The sequence below is a fragment of the Nannobrachium achirus genome (assembly GCF_963921795.1).
Source record: "Nannobrachium achirus genome assembly, chromosome: 1".
In the NCBI taxonomy this organism is placed as follows: Eukaryota; Metazoa; Chordata; class Actinopteri; order Myctophiformes; family Myctophidae; genus Nannobrachium; species Nannobrachium achirus.
In genome coordinates this window covers 11,907,308-11,927,612 of record NC_137810.1, presented here as the reverse complement: position 1 = coordinate 11,927,612, position 20,305 = coordinate 11,907,308, and the positions used below count along the sequence as shown (strand labels likewise).

The following is a 20,305-nucleotide window of genomic DNA, read 5'->3' as shown; positions in this document are numbered from 1 at the left end:
TTAATGTCATCATAAGCGTGAAAATTCAGAGAGCGGAAAAATAGCAGATTTTGCGAGCCTGTAGATCGGCTATTTTTACTGTTCGGCACCATTATGATGAAGTATAAAATAAGTGCTTAAAAACGTGGCCGCGATGTTTGACGCGTTAGTTAGGGAACGTTAGCCGAGTCTTTGACCAATCTGGGATCTAAATGCTTACCGATAGTTTTCTTCACAAATGTGTTCATAAAGGTGTCTATCACTCCAACCTGACTCCCTTGGGAAACCTTTTGGGAGCCAATCAAAGTTGGGGTCCCATTGACTTTACTATACAGGAATATAATAAAAAGTAGCACGTGAGGGGTCAAACTAGGGTTTTTCATGATTCTGAATCCAATGCAAACATTTGTTTTGCACGAAAAACACTCCTTGAGCTAAAAACGGCGCCCATAAAACTATGGTTTAGTTATGAGTCATCACTTTTCACCTTTATGAACACAATTGTGAAGAACGATATTGGTAAGCATTTAGTTCCCAGATTGGTCAAAGACTCGGCTAACTTATAGCAGCTTGTTCCTCGACAGTGCGATGGGTGGAACTCACCATGGAGCGAGCCTCGCCTTCGCTGTCCCCCAACAGTCTGTTGATGTTGATGGACTGGCCATACTCTGTGGTCAGCAGCTTGCGCAGTCTCTGTAGGGCCCACATCCTATGACCAGCAGCTATGGAGGGGAACAAACCATTAAATCAACCAAACACGACACAACTTCATCAACTACAATCGGGATATTATCTGTACTTTTGCCATATCACTATCAAAGTATAAAATAGGGCATTTATTTATGAAAAAAAAAAATAAGATGAAAGATGGAGATACAAGGTTACTGCCAGACAGCGACGAAAAGATACAGTATATCACACTTTCTTGAACATTTCAGTCATTGTGTAATGTTTTACAAAATACATTTCTTACGGCCATCTGTGTGCTATGCATCTAGTCTCAGTGTGTTTGGCTACAACCTTTACACAACGGCTGCCGCCATTCACTTATGCTTTATTTTGAAGAGCCCTGGAAGCTTCGTGCGTGTGCACGTGTGTGTACACTGACGATCCAGGAAGGAGATCTGTTTGTTTACAAACGGTCGCGAAAACTAAAATCCTAACCGGGGCCGACCATCACGGCATAGCGTCGCCGTGAAACAAAGCGGATCTCGGCCTCCTCTGCGTTATTTGCACCTTATTCAGAGATACAGCCGTTTTTATGTTTCAGCATAGAATAGGAGTCAATGGATAATGGCCGCTCTCTCCGTTGCTTCTGGCTGCGTTGCGTCATGACGTATGCAGTTTTTTCTTTCACCAGCACCCGTAGCAAGCGTCTGTTGCCTGGTTACCAAGTTAACCCTTAACTCGTCTGTGGACGAGTTTGGCTACCGGGGCAGCCGTTGTGTTAATGGACATTCTATTAGCACATTATCCAACCAGACTTTATTGTACAGTACTGTAGATCAATGCATTTCCAATGGACCGGGCTGAAAAGTAGCTCCTACCCAGGGCACTGAGCTGTGCGCAGGCCGCCAGCGAGGCGGCCAGGCGGGGAACGATGCTCCTGTTGGAGGCAAAGTTGAGCCTGAAGTCCAGCAGACAGGTGACCAGGTCCATGGAGGGGCAGGACAGGATGCAGCGGTCTGACAGCAAGTCTTTAGGACCTGCTCACACAAGAACACAATCAATGGGTTTCATGTTGTGAAGCCGGGCTAAAACTCCAGTCCTCCAGTGTTGCAATAATAGTATTTCAAATACATTCTGAGACTTGGGTTGATTTATCCTAGCCATGGCATCTTTTATGTTATGTATGCATCCCCCCAATTAACTCTCAAATACCTGGAACGCGCCCGGGTTGCGTTAGATTTGAACCACTTTAACCATTAGTTTATGCTTTAACTATTGAAAAATAGCAGATATACAAGCTCACAGCGCGGCACCAAGTGCCGCGCTGCGAGCTTGTAGATCTGCTATTTTTGAAAAATCAAGAAAATGTGTGCAAGTCTTTGAATATCTTTGACCCGATCTTTGACCCGACTTCTAAATCCTTCTTCTAAATCATGCTGTTCTCAAACTTTTTCATGTCAAGGACGCCCAAAATCACATTTTTTCGGCCGCAGACCCTTATCTCAAAATATGTTGTTCCAGGGACCCCCCAGAAGCAGAGATTTGAGTTACAAAAGTCTGCTTTGAAAAATATACATTGAAAAATTTGCACACATTTTCACGATTTAAAAAAAAATAGCAGATCTACAAGCTCACAGCGCGGCACACATTTTTCAATAGTTAAAGCAGTCAATAATCCTAGGCCTAAATGGGTTAAATATACTGTACGTCCAGTGGTGTAAAAAGTACTTACATTCCTTACTTAAGTAAAAGTATCAATACTGCAATGTAGATGCACTCTGTTACAAGTGGAAGTCCGGCATTCACCATTTACTTGAGTAAAAGTACAAAAGTATTGGTATCAAAATGTATTAAAAGTCCCAAAAGTAAAAGTAAGCTACTCATTGTGCAGAATGTCCCATTTCTAGTTATCAAATGTATAAAAATATTTTGAAAATAGCAGATCTACGAGCTCACAATGCGATGCATTGTGAGCTTCGAGATCGGCTATTTTCAAATGGCCAAAATGTATATACAGCTGAAGTGGTTATAATGTATGTTTTGTAATAATAATACAAATCTACAAAGTAACTTAAGTTTTCAAATGAATGTAGTGGAGTAAAAGTACAATATTTGGATCCGAGATGTAGTGGAGTAGAAGTAAAAGTATTGGAAATTGGAATTACTCAAGTAAAGTACAAATAACTCAACAGTGTACTTAAGTACAGTACTTAAAGGTACTTACTAAGTAAAGGTACTTAGTTACTTGTGTACGTCGACATTAAAAAGTCAAAAGGTTTGTTAGCATGTGTTGTGAGTTTGCTCACCGGCAGCAGGCATGATGGGATAGACGGTGAAGCGCCAGCCCCAGCCGTTGACAGAGCCGTCGCTGGTGAACTTCCATTTGAGCTCATCTCCTGGGATCCTCAGCTCACTGGACCAGTCAGACCACTCCCGACCTGGAGAACAGGCTGCATGTCAGAACATAGAGCATACATGGACCAGTCGGACCACTCCCGACCTGGACAACAGGCTGCATGTCAGAACATAGAGCATACATGGACCAGTCGGACCACTCCCGACCTGGACAACAGGCTGCATGTCAGAACATAGAGCATACATGGACCAGTCGGACCACTCCCGACCTGGACAACAGGCTGCATGTCAGAACATAGAGCATACATGGACCAGTCGGACCACTCCCGACCTGGAGAACAGGCTGCATGTCAGAACATAGAGCATACATGGACCAGTCGGACCACTCCCGACCTGGACAACAGGCTGCATGTCAGAACATAGAGCATACATGGACCAGTCGGACCACTCCCGACCTGGACAACAGGCTGCATGTCAGAACATAGAGCATACATGGACCAGTCGGACCACTCCCGACCTGGACAACAGGCTGCATGTCAGAACATAGAGCATACATGGACCAGTCAGACCACTCTCGACCTGGAGACCAGGGTGCATGTCAGAACATAGAGCATACATGGACCAGTCGGACCACTCCCGACCTGGACAACAGGCTGCATGTCAGAACATAGAGCATACATGGACCAGTCAGACCACTCCCGACCTGGACAACAGGCTGCATGTCAGAACATAGAGCATACATGGACCAGTCGGACCACTCCCGACCTGGACAACAGGCTGCATGTCAGAACATAGAGCATACATGGACCAGTCAGACCACTCCCGACCTGGACAACAGGCTGCATGTCAGAACATAGAGCATACATGGACCAGTCGGACCACTCCCGACCTGGACAACAGGCCACATGTCAGAACATAGAGCATACATGGACCAGTCGGACCACTCCCGACCTGGACAACAGGCCGCACGTCAGAACATAGAGCATACATGGACCAGTCGGACCACTCCCGACCTGGACAACAGGCCGCACGTCAGAACATAGAGCATACATGGACCAGTCGGACCACTCCCGACCTGGACAACAGGCCGCATGTCAGAACATAGAGCATACATGGACCAGTCGGACCACTCCCGACCTGGACAACAGGCCGCATGTCAGAACATAGAGCATACATGGACCAGTCGGACCACTCCCGACCTGGACAACAGGCCGCATGTCAGAACATAGAGCATACATGGGCAACTGGCGGCCCGGGGGCCACATGCGGCCCCGGCCTTCACTTAATGCGGCTTGCAGGTTAATATCAGAATACTGTTATATTATTAACACATTGACCGCCATTTTAACATACCTCCGTACTCCCACCTGCCATTCGTCTCCATAGACTTCCATGTAATTGGGTGTGCACGGATCATGCACACCCATGCCTAGATAATGCACCACGTGTGTCCACATTGCTCACAGCTTTCAAACAAAAAAATCCGAATGGAAATCCGTTCAGGCATTCATGAGATAACAGCCACTATGTTTAACAAAGATGGCTGCCAAAATGGCTGCCATGCTTGAAAGATGGGGTTGCTATGGGGGTTAAACATGCAATTTCGCGATTGCTATCATGCCTACTCCATTTTTGGGGGTCAAAAAAAAATTTTGATTTTTTTTTTTTTTTTTTTTTAAATTCTCGGGACTATCGGGCCTGGCGGGGAAAGACATTGGAATAATCTCGGGACTATCGGGCCTGGCAGGGAATGAGTTAATTTCAGCTGTTATTCCAAACATGCAAACATGACCCACTTTTACTTCAGTCTATATTACTAGTACTGTATTTATAGTTGACATAGGAACATATAAATGCATTTGAAATTAAATAAATGTTTAACTTCTCAGGATTCCAATTCAAAAATAGCAAAAATAGCAGATCTACAAGCTCAAAACGCGTCGCACTGCGATGTGTTTTGAGCTTGTAGACCGGCTATTTTCTGACTGTATATGCATTGTGGCCCTCTGGAGTGTGTGTGAAAATATAGTGACCCTCTCCATCATCAAAGCTGCCCACCCTGCCCTGATATAGAGGCTCATCTACTGTACAGTATATACAAGTGATTCTCTTCTAGAACATTTTTATTTCAAGGGCCCCCAGTGTGATATGCATTAGGCCACAGAATCCAATTTAATTATATATTTTCTCAGGGACCCAAATCTGCACTAAAATCGTTTATTTAACTAGGAGAGTTGTAGACCCAAAAGGGTCCATGTGGACCCTTAGTAGTCCCTGTATCCGATATTATTTGAGATACAGTGCTTATGTGATTTCTTGTCACCTGATCGGACAGAAACGATCCTGTTGGCTCCATCCATGATTGTCAGTGGATCGTGGCGTCTCTCTGTGGAACACTGACGGTCAAATTCCACCCTAAGACCCTCTGCACCTGCAACATTTAAACAAGAACTACATAAGAATAATGGCTTTCACACCAGAACACATGAGCTGGGATTACATACAGGACTGCCACGGTGGACTGGGATCAAGCAGGCGGAAACCAATGTTGTAAATGATTCCTCTTATATAGTACCTGAGACGAATAACAGTCTAAGTCCATATTTTAAATGTTTGGATAAAGACATTTTTTTGATTTACCAGACTGTAAACCACAAACTAGAAGTTTTAAATCTGTTAAATTCTTAATGCACTCCCCCCTCATTTTGTTGAGTTAGATTTTTTTACTTAACTCATATATATTAGGAATTATAAGACATAATACTTATGGAAAGTGGAAAAACAGTATATCTCCAGCAGTTTGTGGAACAACAGTATAAGTCTGTACAAGCAATATTCAGCAGACAAACGGAGCAGATAACATAGATAGTCAAAAACAACACTGGGGTGGGGGGGAACAAAAAAACAAAAAGTAAACTTATTCTCCCCTGGAGCTTAGCGTACCTGGGATCTTGACGGTGCCGCTGGTGGAGGTGTCGTCGGTGTAGGGGTGGCTGCTCTCCACCACCACGGGCTGGGAGGACAGACGGCCGCTCTGAGAGTCCGTGGCCACGTCCTCCAGCTCCGTGACGCACAGCTCCAGCAGCATGTCGGCCACCTGCACAACAGGGGCGGCACAATGTGGGGACTGAGTTACTACAGTTTACAGTTTAGGCATTTAGCAGACGCTTTTAATCCAAAGCGACTTACAATAAGCAGATAAAACATCACAATAATAAACAAGATAATATGTCAGTACATCAACAGCAATATAACAAATGCAAAAGGATATCTATCTAGAAAAAACACAATATAATCAGTAAAGAAAAAAAGTTCTAAAAACCTAAAAACAAATGCTAACTAGCTTCATGTATGGTCATTGATTTTTCAGTAGTGCTAAGGGTTTAGGTGGAGTCTGAAAAGGTGAGTCTTCAGTCCACGGCGAAAGCTAGCGAGTGAGTCCGTTAATTGTTCTAAGTGCGACAGGGAGTTTATTCCACAACTTGGGGGCCAGGAGGGCAAACTGTCTCGGACGAGTGGATTACTAGGGCCCAAGATGGAGGGGCCCTTAATTATTTTATACTTTAGCTATTGAAAAACAGCAGATATACAAGCTCACAGCGCGGCGAGCTTGTAGATCTGCTATTTTAGAAAAATCATGAAAATGTGTGCAACTCTTTGAATATGTATTTATTTTATAAGTGGACATTTGTACCGCAAATTTTGTTTCTGGTGGGGGGGGTGTCCCTGGAACTAAATATTTGAGATGGGGGTCCGTGGCCAAATACAAATCATTTTGGGGGTCCTTCACATGAAAAGGTTTGAGCACCACTGACATAGAAACATAGCTTTTTCAAAAACCTTAGAAGGATTTGAAATATTCAAAGAACGCATGCTAATTTGGCCAATGTTTACAGTAATTTGTAATTTTAGAGGTATTAAAAAGTCCATAAATTGTAACTTTAGAAATGCCCATATAACCTCTATACACTTAAACTTTATGTTGGTTTGTTTACTGTTGTGTGAGAAAACAATGTTGCACATTAAGTTAATCATCTGGGGACCCCCCCAAAATAATTTGGGGACCCCCCCCTGGGAGTACCAACCTACAGGTTGAGAACCACTGTTCTATGTTGTTTATTCTAACTTTATTTAACCCATTTAGGCCTGAACACATTATGACGCAATATTTTATGCTTTAAATATAAAAAAATAGCAGATATATGAGCTTGTAGATCTGCTATTTTTGAAAAATCGTGAAAATTAGAATTTTGACCCGTTTCTATAAGTGTCTTTTGAATCCTTCTAAGGTTTTTTGAAAAACCTGTGTGTCAGCAATCTGGCCGGCCATCGTCAAAGAAAAGGTCCTTTTCACTTAACATTGAGCTCAGTTAGTCTGTTCTTGAGAGACTACTATGTCAGTGGTTCTCAAACCTTTTCATGTGAAGGACCCCCAAAATGATATGTATTTGGCCACAGACCCCCCATCTCAAAACATTTAGTTCCAGTGACCCCCCCCCCCCCCCCCCCCCCCCCGAAGCAAAATTTGAGTTACAAACGTTACCTTTGAAAAATACATATATTCAAAGATTTGCACACATTTTCACGACTTTTTCCAAAAATAGCAGATCTACAAGCTCGCAGCGCGGCACTCGGTGCCGCGCTGTGAGCTTGTATATCTGCTATTTTTCCAATAGTTAAAGCATTCAATGATCCCAGGCCTAAAATGGGTTAAATAAATAAGTGCATTACCTGTGGATAGGCCGTGCCCATGCCAGACAGCACAGCAGACAGCACGTCTCGGCCCTTGTCTCCAGAGCGCAGGGACACGGCCAGCTTCAACAGGTCCACCATCACACGCGTGTCGTCGGGCACCAGCAGGCTGGTGAACTCGTCCAGGTACTGGGGCTCCGGACCCACCACCTTGTTCTGACTCTCAGAGTCCTGGTACAGCATGTCCAAAACATCATGAAATGTTCAAGGAGTGAGTTAGGTTTGATTGGTGTTGCCTGGCCCTGCATGAGCTTGAGCTATCAATAACAGGACAAATTGATGTCTATAATACATGATTGGATTAGGGATGGGACAATATACGATATCATTTTTTCACTCTTTACCAAATCTCTTTGGCAAAAAATAGCCGATCAACAAGTTCACAACGCGTCTCGCCGCGACGCGTTGTGAACTTGTAGATCTCCTATTTTTTGGCAAATGTTCCACCCCAGGATAATTGATTTTGATTATCGCCATCACATCGTAAATCGCGATTTCTTTGGTCACAATAATCGTGAAATGAAATTTTCACATCGTCCCATCCCTAGATTGGATAACTGCTATTCAATTGAACGCATGCTAAAATATGACCGACTTCGTGAGATGGCTTTAAGTACAAACACAGGGTTGACGACCAAAGACGGGTCGAGCAAAGCTCCAAGTTATGTTCATAGACATTGAAGACAAGAAATACATATAAAATATATATAAATGAATATGCGAGAACTCGCAAGATCAAAACGAACCTCTTTGGTCTTTGTCATGGTTTCAGCGATGATGCTTGCCGCTCCGGGGTCGTCAGTGACGGGGATGAAAGGTCGCGAAGACGCCCCGGACGCAGACGGAGTCACGGCCGATGACGGGGTGACAGCGTCCTCAGAGGAAGGAGGCTGAACGCAACATTGTTAATGTTAATTAACATGAATGCATATGTTTTTTAACACTTTACTTTAATTGCCTTAAATTAGCTTGATTTACCATTGTGCTCAAAATTATTCATTGTTTCATCAGATGTGCAACCTGGCCTGAGTTGACTTGCTGACTGTGATTAGAGCAGTTAGAAACATGGCAAAGTCTAAGGAATGGTCAGAAAAGTTCAGTGAAGAGATTATTGCTTTGTAAAAAAAAAGAGAAAAGGATATAAAAGAATTGCAAAGGCACTGAATGTTCAAAAAAGTACAGTTTAGAGCATAGTTCACAAGTTCTAAGTTAAAGGAACAGTGGCTACACTAATAAACCTAATTTTCAGAGGGGGTTGAATCATTTCGAGCACAACGGTATACTTAGTCTGGTCATGATTTATACCATCGTATGACGGCATCATGCCGCTAAAATATTTGGAAAATTCTGGAGAAATTGATACACCAAGTTGAAAGTGGTTAGCAGAGAGTTTTGACTTGTATGGCACAGTGACTCTCCTCACCTCTCCCTTCTTGTCCTGCCAGGGGTTGGGGCTGACCCGTTCCTCCGCCTCCGGGGGGACGGGGGGGCCTTCCTCGTCGCTCAGGGTTGAGGAGGAGTCGGATGGGGGGATGGGCGACGTGGAGGGGCACTCCACCGGCACCATCATGCAGGCTGGCATCAGGGCGCCCACCACGGCATCCCTGGGTACACCAAATACACACACACACACACACACACACACACACACACACACACACACACAGATTTTTTTTAACATAGTAGATGTAATTTCCTGTGTTCTGGTGAATTTTGGGAGTTTGATACAAAATCCAGGAGAAATCCAGGAGATTTGCCAATCCAGGAGACTCCCATAAGTCTATGAAATGAACATTTCTGTGGTGCCAAGGCCTTGTATGCTGTCTGTGGTTCTTTTAAACTGTTTTTAACTGTTCTTAACTTTAGATACATTTATTATTGTTATTTATGTACCGTTTTTAATTATGTGTTTTATGGAGCACCCCCCAACACAAGTTTTTCACAGTGCATGTACTTGTACATTCCCTTGTGACAATAAACATCTTGAATCTTGAATCTTGAAAAACACACACACACACACACACACACACACACACACACACACACACACACACACACACACACACACACACACACACACACACACACAATTAGGGCATTCACCAAATATTCAAATATTCGAATATCAATGTCACTATTCGACGTTGTTCACCGAAGTCGAATATTCTTTTTTTTTTCTCTTTAAAAAATATATAGTTTATAAAGCGTGGCTAGATAAGAAGTCATATGAATGAGTTGTCAATGCCCCTGGTGGATGAATTTGTAAATGCTCTATACCAGGGGTTCTCAAACCTTTTTAGGCCGTGACCCCCTAAATAAACATATTTGAACTGGGGACCCCCACCCTGACCAGGGTTGTCAACATTGGACTGTCAGAATCCAGGAGATTTATTTTTGGGGGGTGCGCGGAACTCCCCAACCGGGGTCTGGGGGGGGAATTTTGTGCATGTTTGATACATTTATCAGGCTTACTTTACTAGCATGTGTACAATTTCAGCCTAATATGCCAAATGTAGGAGTACAGATCTGATGACAGAAGCAAAAGGACATCTTTAATAATGATTTCTCATCTTTAAGTCATTGCTTAAGTGAATATCTGTATGATCTTTCTTGCATGCATTGCCCCCACCCCTAAAGCGGGGGGTCTGGGGGTCCTCCCCCAGATTTTTTTTAACATAGTAGATGTAATTTCCTGTGTTCTGGTGAATTTTGGGAGTTTGATACAAAATCCAGGAGAAATCCAGGAGATTTGCCAATCCAGGAGACTCCCAGGAGAGGGGTTCAAAATCCAGGAGACTCCTGGGAGATCCAGGAGAGTTGACAGGCCTGACCCTGACAAGCACTTGGAATTGTAGCTATTATATTTAATGTGACTTGGTTCCGCAGATAAATATTGTGAAAATAGCAGATCTACGTATCTGCGTTGTGAGCATGTAGATCGGCTATTTTCACAATGTTTGCCTCTTGCTTACTTAATATTTGACAGTTTGGCCAGTCCTGTCGAATATTCGACTATTCGAATACTTTGAGGTCAAATAATTTGAATACTAAAAATCACTATTCATGAATGCCCTAGTTACAATCAGTGCATCCCTGGGTATACCCAATACATACAAGTACTGTTACAATCGCTGCATCCCTGTAAATAGTGGTAATAGGCGATCTACAAGCTGACAATGTGTCACGATGCGAGCGGCTATTTCCACCGTCAATGTTCTTTTTTACGTACAAAGTTTCAAATATGTCAGTCTTTACTTTGTATATTTAGGTTACGTGTCATATCTTCCATGTGCAACTTCAAAGCCTAAAAGCCAAACAGAAATGTAATTGTCAACGACAAAAACACAATTAAATCATTAACCCATTCAGAACGGGTACACATAGTGTATTATTATTTTATGCTCTAACTATTGAAAAATAGCAGATATACAAGCTCACAGCGCGGCACCGAGTGCCGCGCTGCGAGCTTGTAGATCTGCTATTTTTTTAAAATCGTGAAAATTAGATTTTTTATCCGATTCAATAAGTGTCTTTTGAATCCTTCTAAGATTTTTTGAAAAACCTATGTTTCTATGTCAACAATCTGGCGAGCCATCATCAAAGAAAGTGTCCTTTTCACTTAACTGGAGCTCAGTTGGTCTGTTCTTGAGAGACTACTATGTCAGTGGTTCTCAAACCTTTTCATGTGAAGGACCCCCAAACTGATATTTATTTGGCCACAGACCCCCATCTCAAAATATTTAGTCCCAGGGACCCCCCCAGAAGCAAAATTTGAGTTACAACCGTTCGCTTTGAAAATACATATATTCAAAGATTTGCACACATTTTCACGACTTTTTCAAAAATAGCAGATAGATCTGCTATTTTTCACTGGTTAAAGCATTCAATAATTCTAGGCCTAAGTGGGTTAACTGCAATTATTTGAGTGACAATAATCGTCATGTTAAATGTCATACTCGTGGCAGCCCTACTGTACCTACAGTGCAGTGAACATTTATTGACTGGAGCTCGTGAGTTGAAGGAGTGAAGATGGAGTGCGTCTCCGTTCCTACCTGGCATACATGATCTGCAGCGCTGACAGAACATGGATCAAGGCCTGCTGCTTGGCCAGGTTGCCGTCCAGAGAGAGAAGGATTTTGGCCAGCGAGGGCCTGTTGGGCTTCACGCTGCTCTGACCGCTCATCTTGTTGCTCACTGCAGATGAATCACTGTCGGACTGGACGCCTGTAGAACGCCACACCGCAATGCACAGTTCACCACAGTGTATTTCAAACCAGTGTCGTTTTTGACAGCAAATTTTGATTTAGTTTTAGTCATAGTCTTTTGAATAAAATGTAATTTAGTTTTAGTCATAATTTAGTCACCTGAAAAGTTTTAGTTTTAGTCTAATTTTAGTCGACTAAATATCATAAGATTTTAGATTCGCCTATAGTTGATTTGGTCAACTCAAATATATTTTGGCAGGCCTTTCCGACCGGTAGAGGGGCACGGAATGACTGCTGGACTGAATATATCAAAACTTCTTTTGGGAAGCACAAACGTACGGGGCACACAATTGACAGGTGCTTGTGATTGACGTGTGGTGATTAATCACACCACCTGTGTGATTGTGTGCCCCCCGTACAAAAAACTCATCAATAAAGTAATCGGCAAAGAAAATAATCAACAGTGGCAGCACTGGTCTAAAGGCTACTATTTTTAATATACTATTAAGTATAATAATTCCTCATAACAAAGTCACTATTGTTTTAGAGTTAGGTTAATATGCTTTTTTATTTTTTGGTAGGAGGCTGCCTTAGAAGAAATGTAGCTGCAGTACCTAAGTAGGAGGCTCCCAGGGAGTCCCTGGCGGTCTGGAAGAGGACGGGCTCGTGCACAGAGGGCGTGGTGACGTCCACGGTGGTCCAGGCCACGCTGTGGGAGGAGCCACAGGCCACGCGGGTGATCTTCTGGCCCTCCAGGCCCTGCACCAGCGTGGGCTTCCTGTTCACCGTGGTGGTGCCGTTGCCCTGCTGCCCGTGGTCGTTGTCACCCCACGCGTACACCTGCCGGACCAAGACAGAACACTTTAACCCAGTGGTTCTCAAACTTTGAAACTTCAAGGTCTCCCCTTAACTTTGACAGTGTACAAATGACAAGACTTGTGAGGGTCAATTTAGACCCCCATAAAGGAACCTAGAGCAGTGTTTTCTCAACCTTTTTTCTGCATGGGCACACTTTTCATGTCCCAAGAATCCATGGGCACACCAACATAATACGGAGGTGTAAATATCGTCATGGTCGGGCAGAAATCTTGTTTCAAATGTGTACGTTTCTTCGCAAAGTAAAGCCCTGCTTCATCGTACAAGGCTGTCGCACAACAGTAGTGAAAACAGCAGATCTACAAGCACACAACGCCTCGCGGTGCGAGGCGTTGTGTGCTTGTAGATCTGCTGTTTTCATTAGTTTAAATCATTTTTAAAATGATAAATACAATACTGGCTTTCAAGCAGTTTCAAGGGGCACACTTGACCCTTCTCAGGGGCACACCAAAGGTCCCCAGGTACAGTGGTTGAGAAACACTGACCTAGAGAGTCCCTGAAATCCACTTTTGATAACCACTGCTTTAAGACCACAAAAACAACAACGGGAAAGAAAAACCCCTCCGAGGACAGAGAGGAAAAGAATGGTTCTGAGCCCAGTCTTGTAAAGGGGACAAACATTGAGTGACTGCCTGGGATCATAAGAGGTGATTTGCTGGAGGGTTTTGAAGTGGTGAGTGAGGTTTTTAGCTGGTCAGCAGGACCAGCTCTTTAAACAGATTACATTGTCCTGAGACATTCAGGGGACCTAGGGGACCTATTTGCCGATTGGCTGTCCATGTCACATGGTCACCGAGCTCATGATCCATTGGCCAGGCCCTCCAGATCTGTACTGCTGTAATGACATATTTTGTCCAGCAGGGAGCACCATTCCTTCACACTGAGGCGGTGCCTGTGGCCAGCCTGCTTGTGATAAATGAAACAGAAGAAAAGAGAGGTCTATACTTGAGTAAAAGTACAAAAGTATTGGCATCAAAGTACAAAATGTTTGTATGATTGCTTGTAGATCGGCTATCATTCTTTGATTTTCACAAGTCATTGTTGACATCATCATCCATTTAAGCTTTATAATTAGCTTCATACTAACATTAACATTATTTTTCTTCTTTCAATTCTAAACGTAGAGATTAGGTTATGAAAGGAAGGTGATTAGGTGATGAAAACTAGCAAAACTATAGCAGCCATTCACTTTAATCAACGCGATGCATCCAATGTAATTGTGATGAGGATGTCAAACAAACGTTAATCACGTCGTATTTAATTATACTTCATCTGTTACAGATGATTGTCCAAATAAACCGTACGTTATTTAGGGGGTCTTTATACCAGGACGATTGGAAACGCTGCCGGTCTCGTTTTGGATTTATTACCCAAAAAACGTCGCGTTTACACCTTGTTGTTGTTTCGTTTTTCTGTGTTTATACTACAAGTTGACAACGCATGAATTCAAGCAAAATGTGTCATGTTCCCAGCCTACATAGGCCTATACTGTGTATTTACCCTTCAACTATAAAATATAGGCCTATATTGTTTTTAATGAAACATGCTTTGTAATTAGGCTATGCTCCCAAATCCATATTATTATCATCTGTTCGCATATTCAATGAGTCCCGCAAAAGGAGGTTTTTAGCGAGGTGAAGTGAAACACCAACAAAAGTCACCTGGAAGATGAAGGTCGGAACATTTATAGCCTATGGAGCATATTTCTGGACATTATCTACGGGGATGGGCTATATTAAGTGAGTTCTGTCTTCTAGCTGCAACACAGAAGTATAACGCACCATGCGAGGCAACTAACGGAGTAGGCTAGCCTACAGAGGCACATATGGGTATGGTAGTCTACCATACCTTGATTACAAGGGAAAATAATAAAATGTACTTCTTAAAATAAATTCATCATGCCTGTTGCTAAGTATTGGCAACATGACTGTCTTGCATGCGTGCCTTGCACGTGCAAGACCAGACAACAGTCATGTTGCCATACCTTAGCTCTTACTGAACTGACGCACTGCACTGGGATGCGGCGCAATGGAGGATGATGTGCCGTCGCCGTTGCAAAATAAACTAACGGAATAAATTAATGAACTGACGCCATACGCCACTGGCAGTCTGTTATTTCACTGGAAGTCACAATCATAGCCTTCCGTTATGGCTTTAAGTAAATTGCCTAGTTTGGAAGCAACATGCGTGCCTTAAGAGGAGGCTAGACGCACTGGAGAGAAAAAGCGACATGATTTCTTTGACTGGAGGAGAGGGAGCGAGGATATGGAGGAAGTTTTTGTGATGGTCTCTGACTGACTGGACAGTTATGTTTATTCTGTCTGTCTGTCTGTCTGTCTGTCTGTCTGTCTGTCTGTCTGTCTGTCTGTCTGTCTGTCTGTGTCTGTCTGTCTGTCTGTCTGTCAGCAAGACTCAGCATATTACAATAACTCACTCATTACCTGAAGTCCGCTGCGTCTGTGATGTGGCGCGGTGCATGAAGAATTAATCCAGTATTTTTTGGTGAGAAGTTGAAAAAGGGGGACGCAAAATAGTCATTAATCATAGCTTTGCTTAGAATGGAATACCATAGCCTAATGGTTTAATTTAACTTTGCGGAGAGGAGAGCTGTTGCAACTCCGACAGGCCAGCTAGGGTACCAGCCCAGGTGCGACGACTTGTGCGTAATTAGACATTTTTAAAAGGCTTTCATATAGACTACTCCTGACATTTTTCAAATGAGGTTTGTGCTAATAGATCACTGGGTTATTTTCTGGGTTTGAATTAGGCCTACAACAACACAAATAATAATAATACATTTTCGGTTAGTCTGACAGACTGACACTTATATGCAGCAGGGGAAGGGGAGCAGAGGAGGGGGTGCTATGACATCATCGCACTCTCCCTCACGGCCGAATTCCGATATTACACCGTTGCGAAACTGATGCGAAACCGCAGAAATGCACTTTCAGAGCCGAATTCGGAAAAGTATCGGTTAGGGTCATGAAACCGCGTCTCCGTGTGTCAAAATGGCCGAATCAATAGTAAAAACTATCGTCTACAAAAAAATCGACCTCATGTAATGACCCCCTTAAACTGTGAGCCATTTATAGACAATATGCAGTGTTGCCCTGGGCATCGTTGTAGGCTGTAGTAGGTGATGTGTCACACCTTCTGCATACCATCTGCATTAACATATGAACTGAACGAGTATGCAAGTTGTCAATGATTTAACTCTATGACCATGATATGGGCTTTGGTGTGAAGTCATGAAAATATCGTACCCTACACAATTTACAAAAGCAACACAAAGTACATTCATTGATGAGCTGCTTCTTCCTGTCATCTGATCAGTGTCCACACAGTAGATTAATTCGAGTTGCATTTTAATATCAAATGAAACAGAGCAAAAACGATGTGCTGAATGAACCAATGCGAGTCTTTGAGAATTACAGTTAGTATCTTCACAAATAATGAGCACATTTCTAGAGACACGGTAACACATTCATTGTACTAAATGACAAGAAAGCATATATTTAGAACGATATGTAGCAGTGAAATACCACAAGATTTTGGAAAATGCCTACAATCAATACACTTATTTGAACACCTTGGTTACATTAAGTTCTGCATAATGCGTACTTTCTGCTTTTGGTACATTTCAATACAAATACTTTTTATACTTGTACTCAAGTAAATTTTGAATACAAGTCTTCCACTTGTATGATACTTAAGTAAAGAATGCGAGTACTTTTCCCACTACTGCCTAATAAGCATGCTAGTTTTAGTAAAATCAGACATCACAGATAGATTTATAGAGTAATAGGCTATATGGCAACTGTAAACTTAGCAGGAGTCCTCCAGGCTATGGGGGAAAGTAGCTGTTGGAAAAAGTACTCAAATGTTTTACACTTGTTTTTTTAAAAGTATCTTAAAAGTATCAATACTGCACTGTAGATGTACTCAGTTATAAGTAAAAGTCACACACACACACACACACACACACACACACACACACACACACACACACACACACACACACACACACACACACACACACACACACACACACACACACACACACACACACACACATACACGGGGGGGGGGGAGTGACAAAATTCATAGATCTAGAACACAGACTTCATAGATATAGAACACAGAATATGTACAGTACAGTACAGTGAGGTACAGTATACAGTACAGTAAAGTACAGTAAGGTAATACGCAGTTATTACTGTTGTTTGAGCACGCCCGAGTTTTTTCAAAACTTTTTTTTTCCAAAAAACATTTTTTTCCAAAACTTTTTTTTTTTCAAAAAACATTTTTTTTTTTTCAAAAAACATTTTTTTTTTCATCTGACCAGCTTATATATTGACTGTGTCAATTCTTGTTAAACAAGGACGTGGGAACCGTGGGGCAGGGAAGGTCAGGGTTGCTCGGGGGAGTCGAGTGGAGAGTAAATCTATCAAACCCACCACGATGGGAGGACAAACTGGCACATCTGGAAGGGTGCCACGGCCGTAAAAACAGACTGCTGTGTAACGCAGTGGGTTCTCTAACTTGTTTTAAAACATTTCAAGGACCCAGAGTTTGGTATGCATTAAGCTGCAGACCCAGAGATTTAGTCAGGGAAAACTAGCAGAATATCTGTCAAATCTGGGAATAAATTCCTTACCAAACAATTTCTTCACCAATGTGTTCGTAAAGGTGTCTAGTAACATATCTAACAAAGATTGAAATTCAACATCCCTAGCAAAATGTTTGACAGCTAGGGTAATTCTGGGTCTCATTCACTTATACACTGTACTATAAGGGGAAAAAAATCACTCCCAAAAATATGCTTTAAGTGGGATGTGAGGGGTCTAACTAGGTGTTTTTAATAATTCTGAATCCATTGCAAGCATTTGTTTTGCACGAAAAACATTCCGTGGGCCAAAAATGGACCCCATACACCTTGTGAAAAGTGACGACTCATCACTAAACCATAGTTTCTTTTGCGTCTGATTTTGGCCCAATGAATGTTTTTCGTGCAAAAAAGAAAATGCTTGCAATGGATTCAGAATAATTAAAAACACCTAGTTAGACCCCCAACATGCTACTTAAAACATATTTTTGGTACAGTGTATAGTAAGTGAATGAGACCCAGAATTACCCTAGCTGTCAAACATTTTGCTAGGGATGTTGAATTTCAATCTTTGTTAGATATGTTACTAGACACCTTTACGAACACATTGGTGAAGACATTGTTTGGTAAGGAATTTATTCCCAGGGTTTTATTAAAATTCCCTGATTAATTGTACTCATGGAAAACCAAATGGACCCGTGCCGCTGGCGGTCCCTGGTGTAATTCTGGCTCAGGCACGTGCACACATAGACATCAAAGGGGGCTTGAGCCCCTACCCTTATACCCGTCTGTAAAAAGACCATGAATGCAGTTTTTACTATGGTGAAGAAAACGCACGTGCCCTCTTTCCATGCAATACCCGAAGGCAACATTCAAGAGAATGGCCTTGTCCAAACTCTTATGTTGAAAAGAATTGCCCTCTGTGTGGAAATCCATGCCGTTACGCCACATCTCTAGTATCGACTTGATTATGCTTACAGTAGTTCAGTGTGGTATCACACACCAAAATAGCCAACCTCCAAGCTCACAACGCGTCACAGCGTGAGCTTGGAGGTCTGCTATTTTCGATATTTCCACCAAAAGCCCTTTTGGAAGTTTTAGCCCCTGCCTCTCTAAAATTCTCTGCACGTCCCTGATCAGTACCAGGGACGTGCTGGCCATTGGGAAAAGCGGGACAACTTCCGAACAGCCGGTTCATTCCCGGGACCGTCCAGGCCTGCCATTAGGAAAAATATTAAAATAAAATGTCGGCCTTCGTTCCATTTTGGGGGCTGGGCGGCCAACAAAGTAAATCGTCACTGTCGGGCAGAAACCTCGTATCTCGAAGTTTCAAATGTGTAAATTTTTTCGCAAAGCAAAGCCCTGCTTCATCACACAAGGCTGTCGCCCAAAAGTAGTGAAAACAGCAGATCTACAAGCACACAACGTCTCGCGGTGCGAGGCGTTGTGTGCTCGAAGATCGGCTGTTTTCACTATAGTTTAAATCATTTTTAAAACGGTTTTAGACATACAAGGTTTCCACCCGACAACGACGAAATATAACTCATGTAATTGGCCCACTGGCTTGTCACTTGTCATGATCTGAAATAGCAAATCTTTGAGTAGCAGCAGCGCTATGGAGAGAGATCTCTCTCTATAGCGCACAATGAGGGCCTCTACAACTCTTTTTCCCGGGCTGAATCAGGGGCCCAGCACGTCCCTGGTCAGTACTACTAACCTGTCCCGTCTCTGTGACGGCCAGGCAGTGCAGCGCCCCCACGGCAACGTGGACGATCTTCTTGCCCCGCAGCCCCTCCACCATCTGGGGCTTCCGCACGTGGACGTCTGTGCCGTGACCCAGCCGGAAGTAGTCACCTTTACCCCTGGGTTGGGAAGCAAGCAACGGTTACCCATGGGTCGTGAATCATTTGTTCTACAGCCGTGACCCGTACCAGATTGATGGTTTCGATGCGGAGTCTACCGATGTTTTAACCAATATTACACATGTAAGTGAAAAATCTTACATTTGATTGAAGTTTCTATATGAATATTTAACTTATAAGCAAACAAATAAACAAATACGTTGTTGCTTGGTAAAAAATATATAATCTGTATTTATTAGCTATTCTCAAAAATAGCTAATCTACAAGCTCACAAGGCTTCGCAACATAACATATTGTGAGCTTGCAGAACTGCTTTTTGAAAACCTTTTCACTAGTAACGAAATGTCCAAGACGCCAGGTTGAAACAGGTGAAAAATTGCCAAAATTATATATCTGCCATGGAACGACATGACTTTTACAGAAATCTTCTCACCAGGTCCACACCACTCCGGATTTGGTGAGAGCCAGGGAGAACTGGGCCCCGCACTCGATCTGACACACGGCCTGCCCGTTGAGCCGCTCGATGTTCTGGGGGATGTTGCAGCCCTCGCTGCCTCCGCGGCCCAGCTTCCCAAAGTCCCCGTCCCCCCAGGAGAACACCAGACCTGGAAGAGGCACAAGAAAAAAATACTTTTTAATTAATATCTTGTAGATATGTTGTCCGGGGATAGGGATGTTAATGTTTAAGTAGCCTGGCATGACCAGATTAATATCACTGTGTAGATATTAGTCTGGAACTTTGGTGTGGAAGATTCATTTCCTAGAGGCGGTTACAAACAAATTCAAACGTCACATAAAAAAAAGTGGGCTCTGATTGGTCACCCACAACTCTGGGGTGAGCGAAATGTTACGTTAAGAGCAGTACCTTCATCAGTGAGGGCCAGTGTTTGAGCGTCGCGGCTCCCACAAGCCACCTGAATGACCCGGTGACCCAGAAGCACCTTCACCTGCAACACAAAGACATCAACTAATGCCATGCCCTCCATTTATACAATATTTAA

At 43.0% G+C, this 20,305-nt stretch overlaps 1 protein-coding gene across 12 annotated transcripts in view; it reads right to left on the bottom strand.

Moving 5' to 3' along the window:
- The window catches only part of herc2 (HECT and RLD domain containing E3 ubiquitin protein ligase 2), a 181,587-nt gene that overhangs the window by 31,334 nt on the left and 129,948 nt on the right, over positions 1-20,305 (bottom strand). For 10 of the 12 annotated variants that reach the window (XM_080732028.1, XM_080732024.1, XM_080732033.1 and 7 more), the window contains 13 exons: positions 20,170-20,251; positions 19,738-19,909; positions 19,160-19,304; positions 12,575-12,800; positions 11,808-11,979; positions 9,179-9,359; positions 8,502-8,645; positions 7,735-7,926; positions 5,947-6,100; positions 5,327-5,434; positions 2,955-3,086; positions 1,527-1,685; positions 583-701 (listed from right to left, as the gene is read on the bottom strand). In XM_080732028.1, coding sequence (XP_080588154.1) covers positions 583-701; positions 1,527-1,685; positions 2,955-3,086; positions 5,327-5,434; positions 5,947-6,100; positions 7,735-7,926; positions 8,502-8,645; positions 9,179-9,359; positions 11,808-11,979; positions 12,575-12,800; positions 19,160-19,304; positions 19,738-19,909; positions 20,170-20,251 — 1,986 coding nt within the window. Of the gene's footprint in view, positions 1-582; positions 702-1,526; positions 1,686-2,954; positions 3,087-3,619; positions 3,645-3,867; positions 3,893-5,326; positions 5,435-5,946; positions 6,101-7,734; positions 7,927-8,501; positions 8,646-9,178; positions 9,360-11,807; positions 11,980-12,574; positions 12,801-19,159; positions 19,305-19,737; positions 19,910-20,169; positions 20,252-20,305 lie in introns of all 12 variants that reach the window. The other 2 variants (XM_080732030.1, XM_080732029.1) reach the window with 2 other exon arrangements.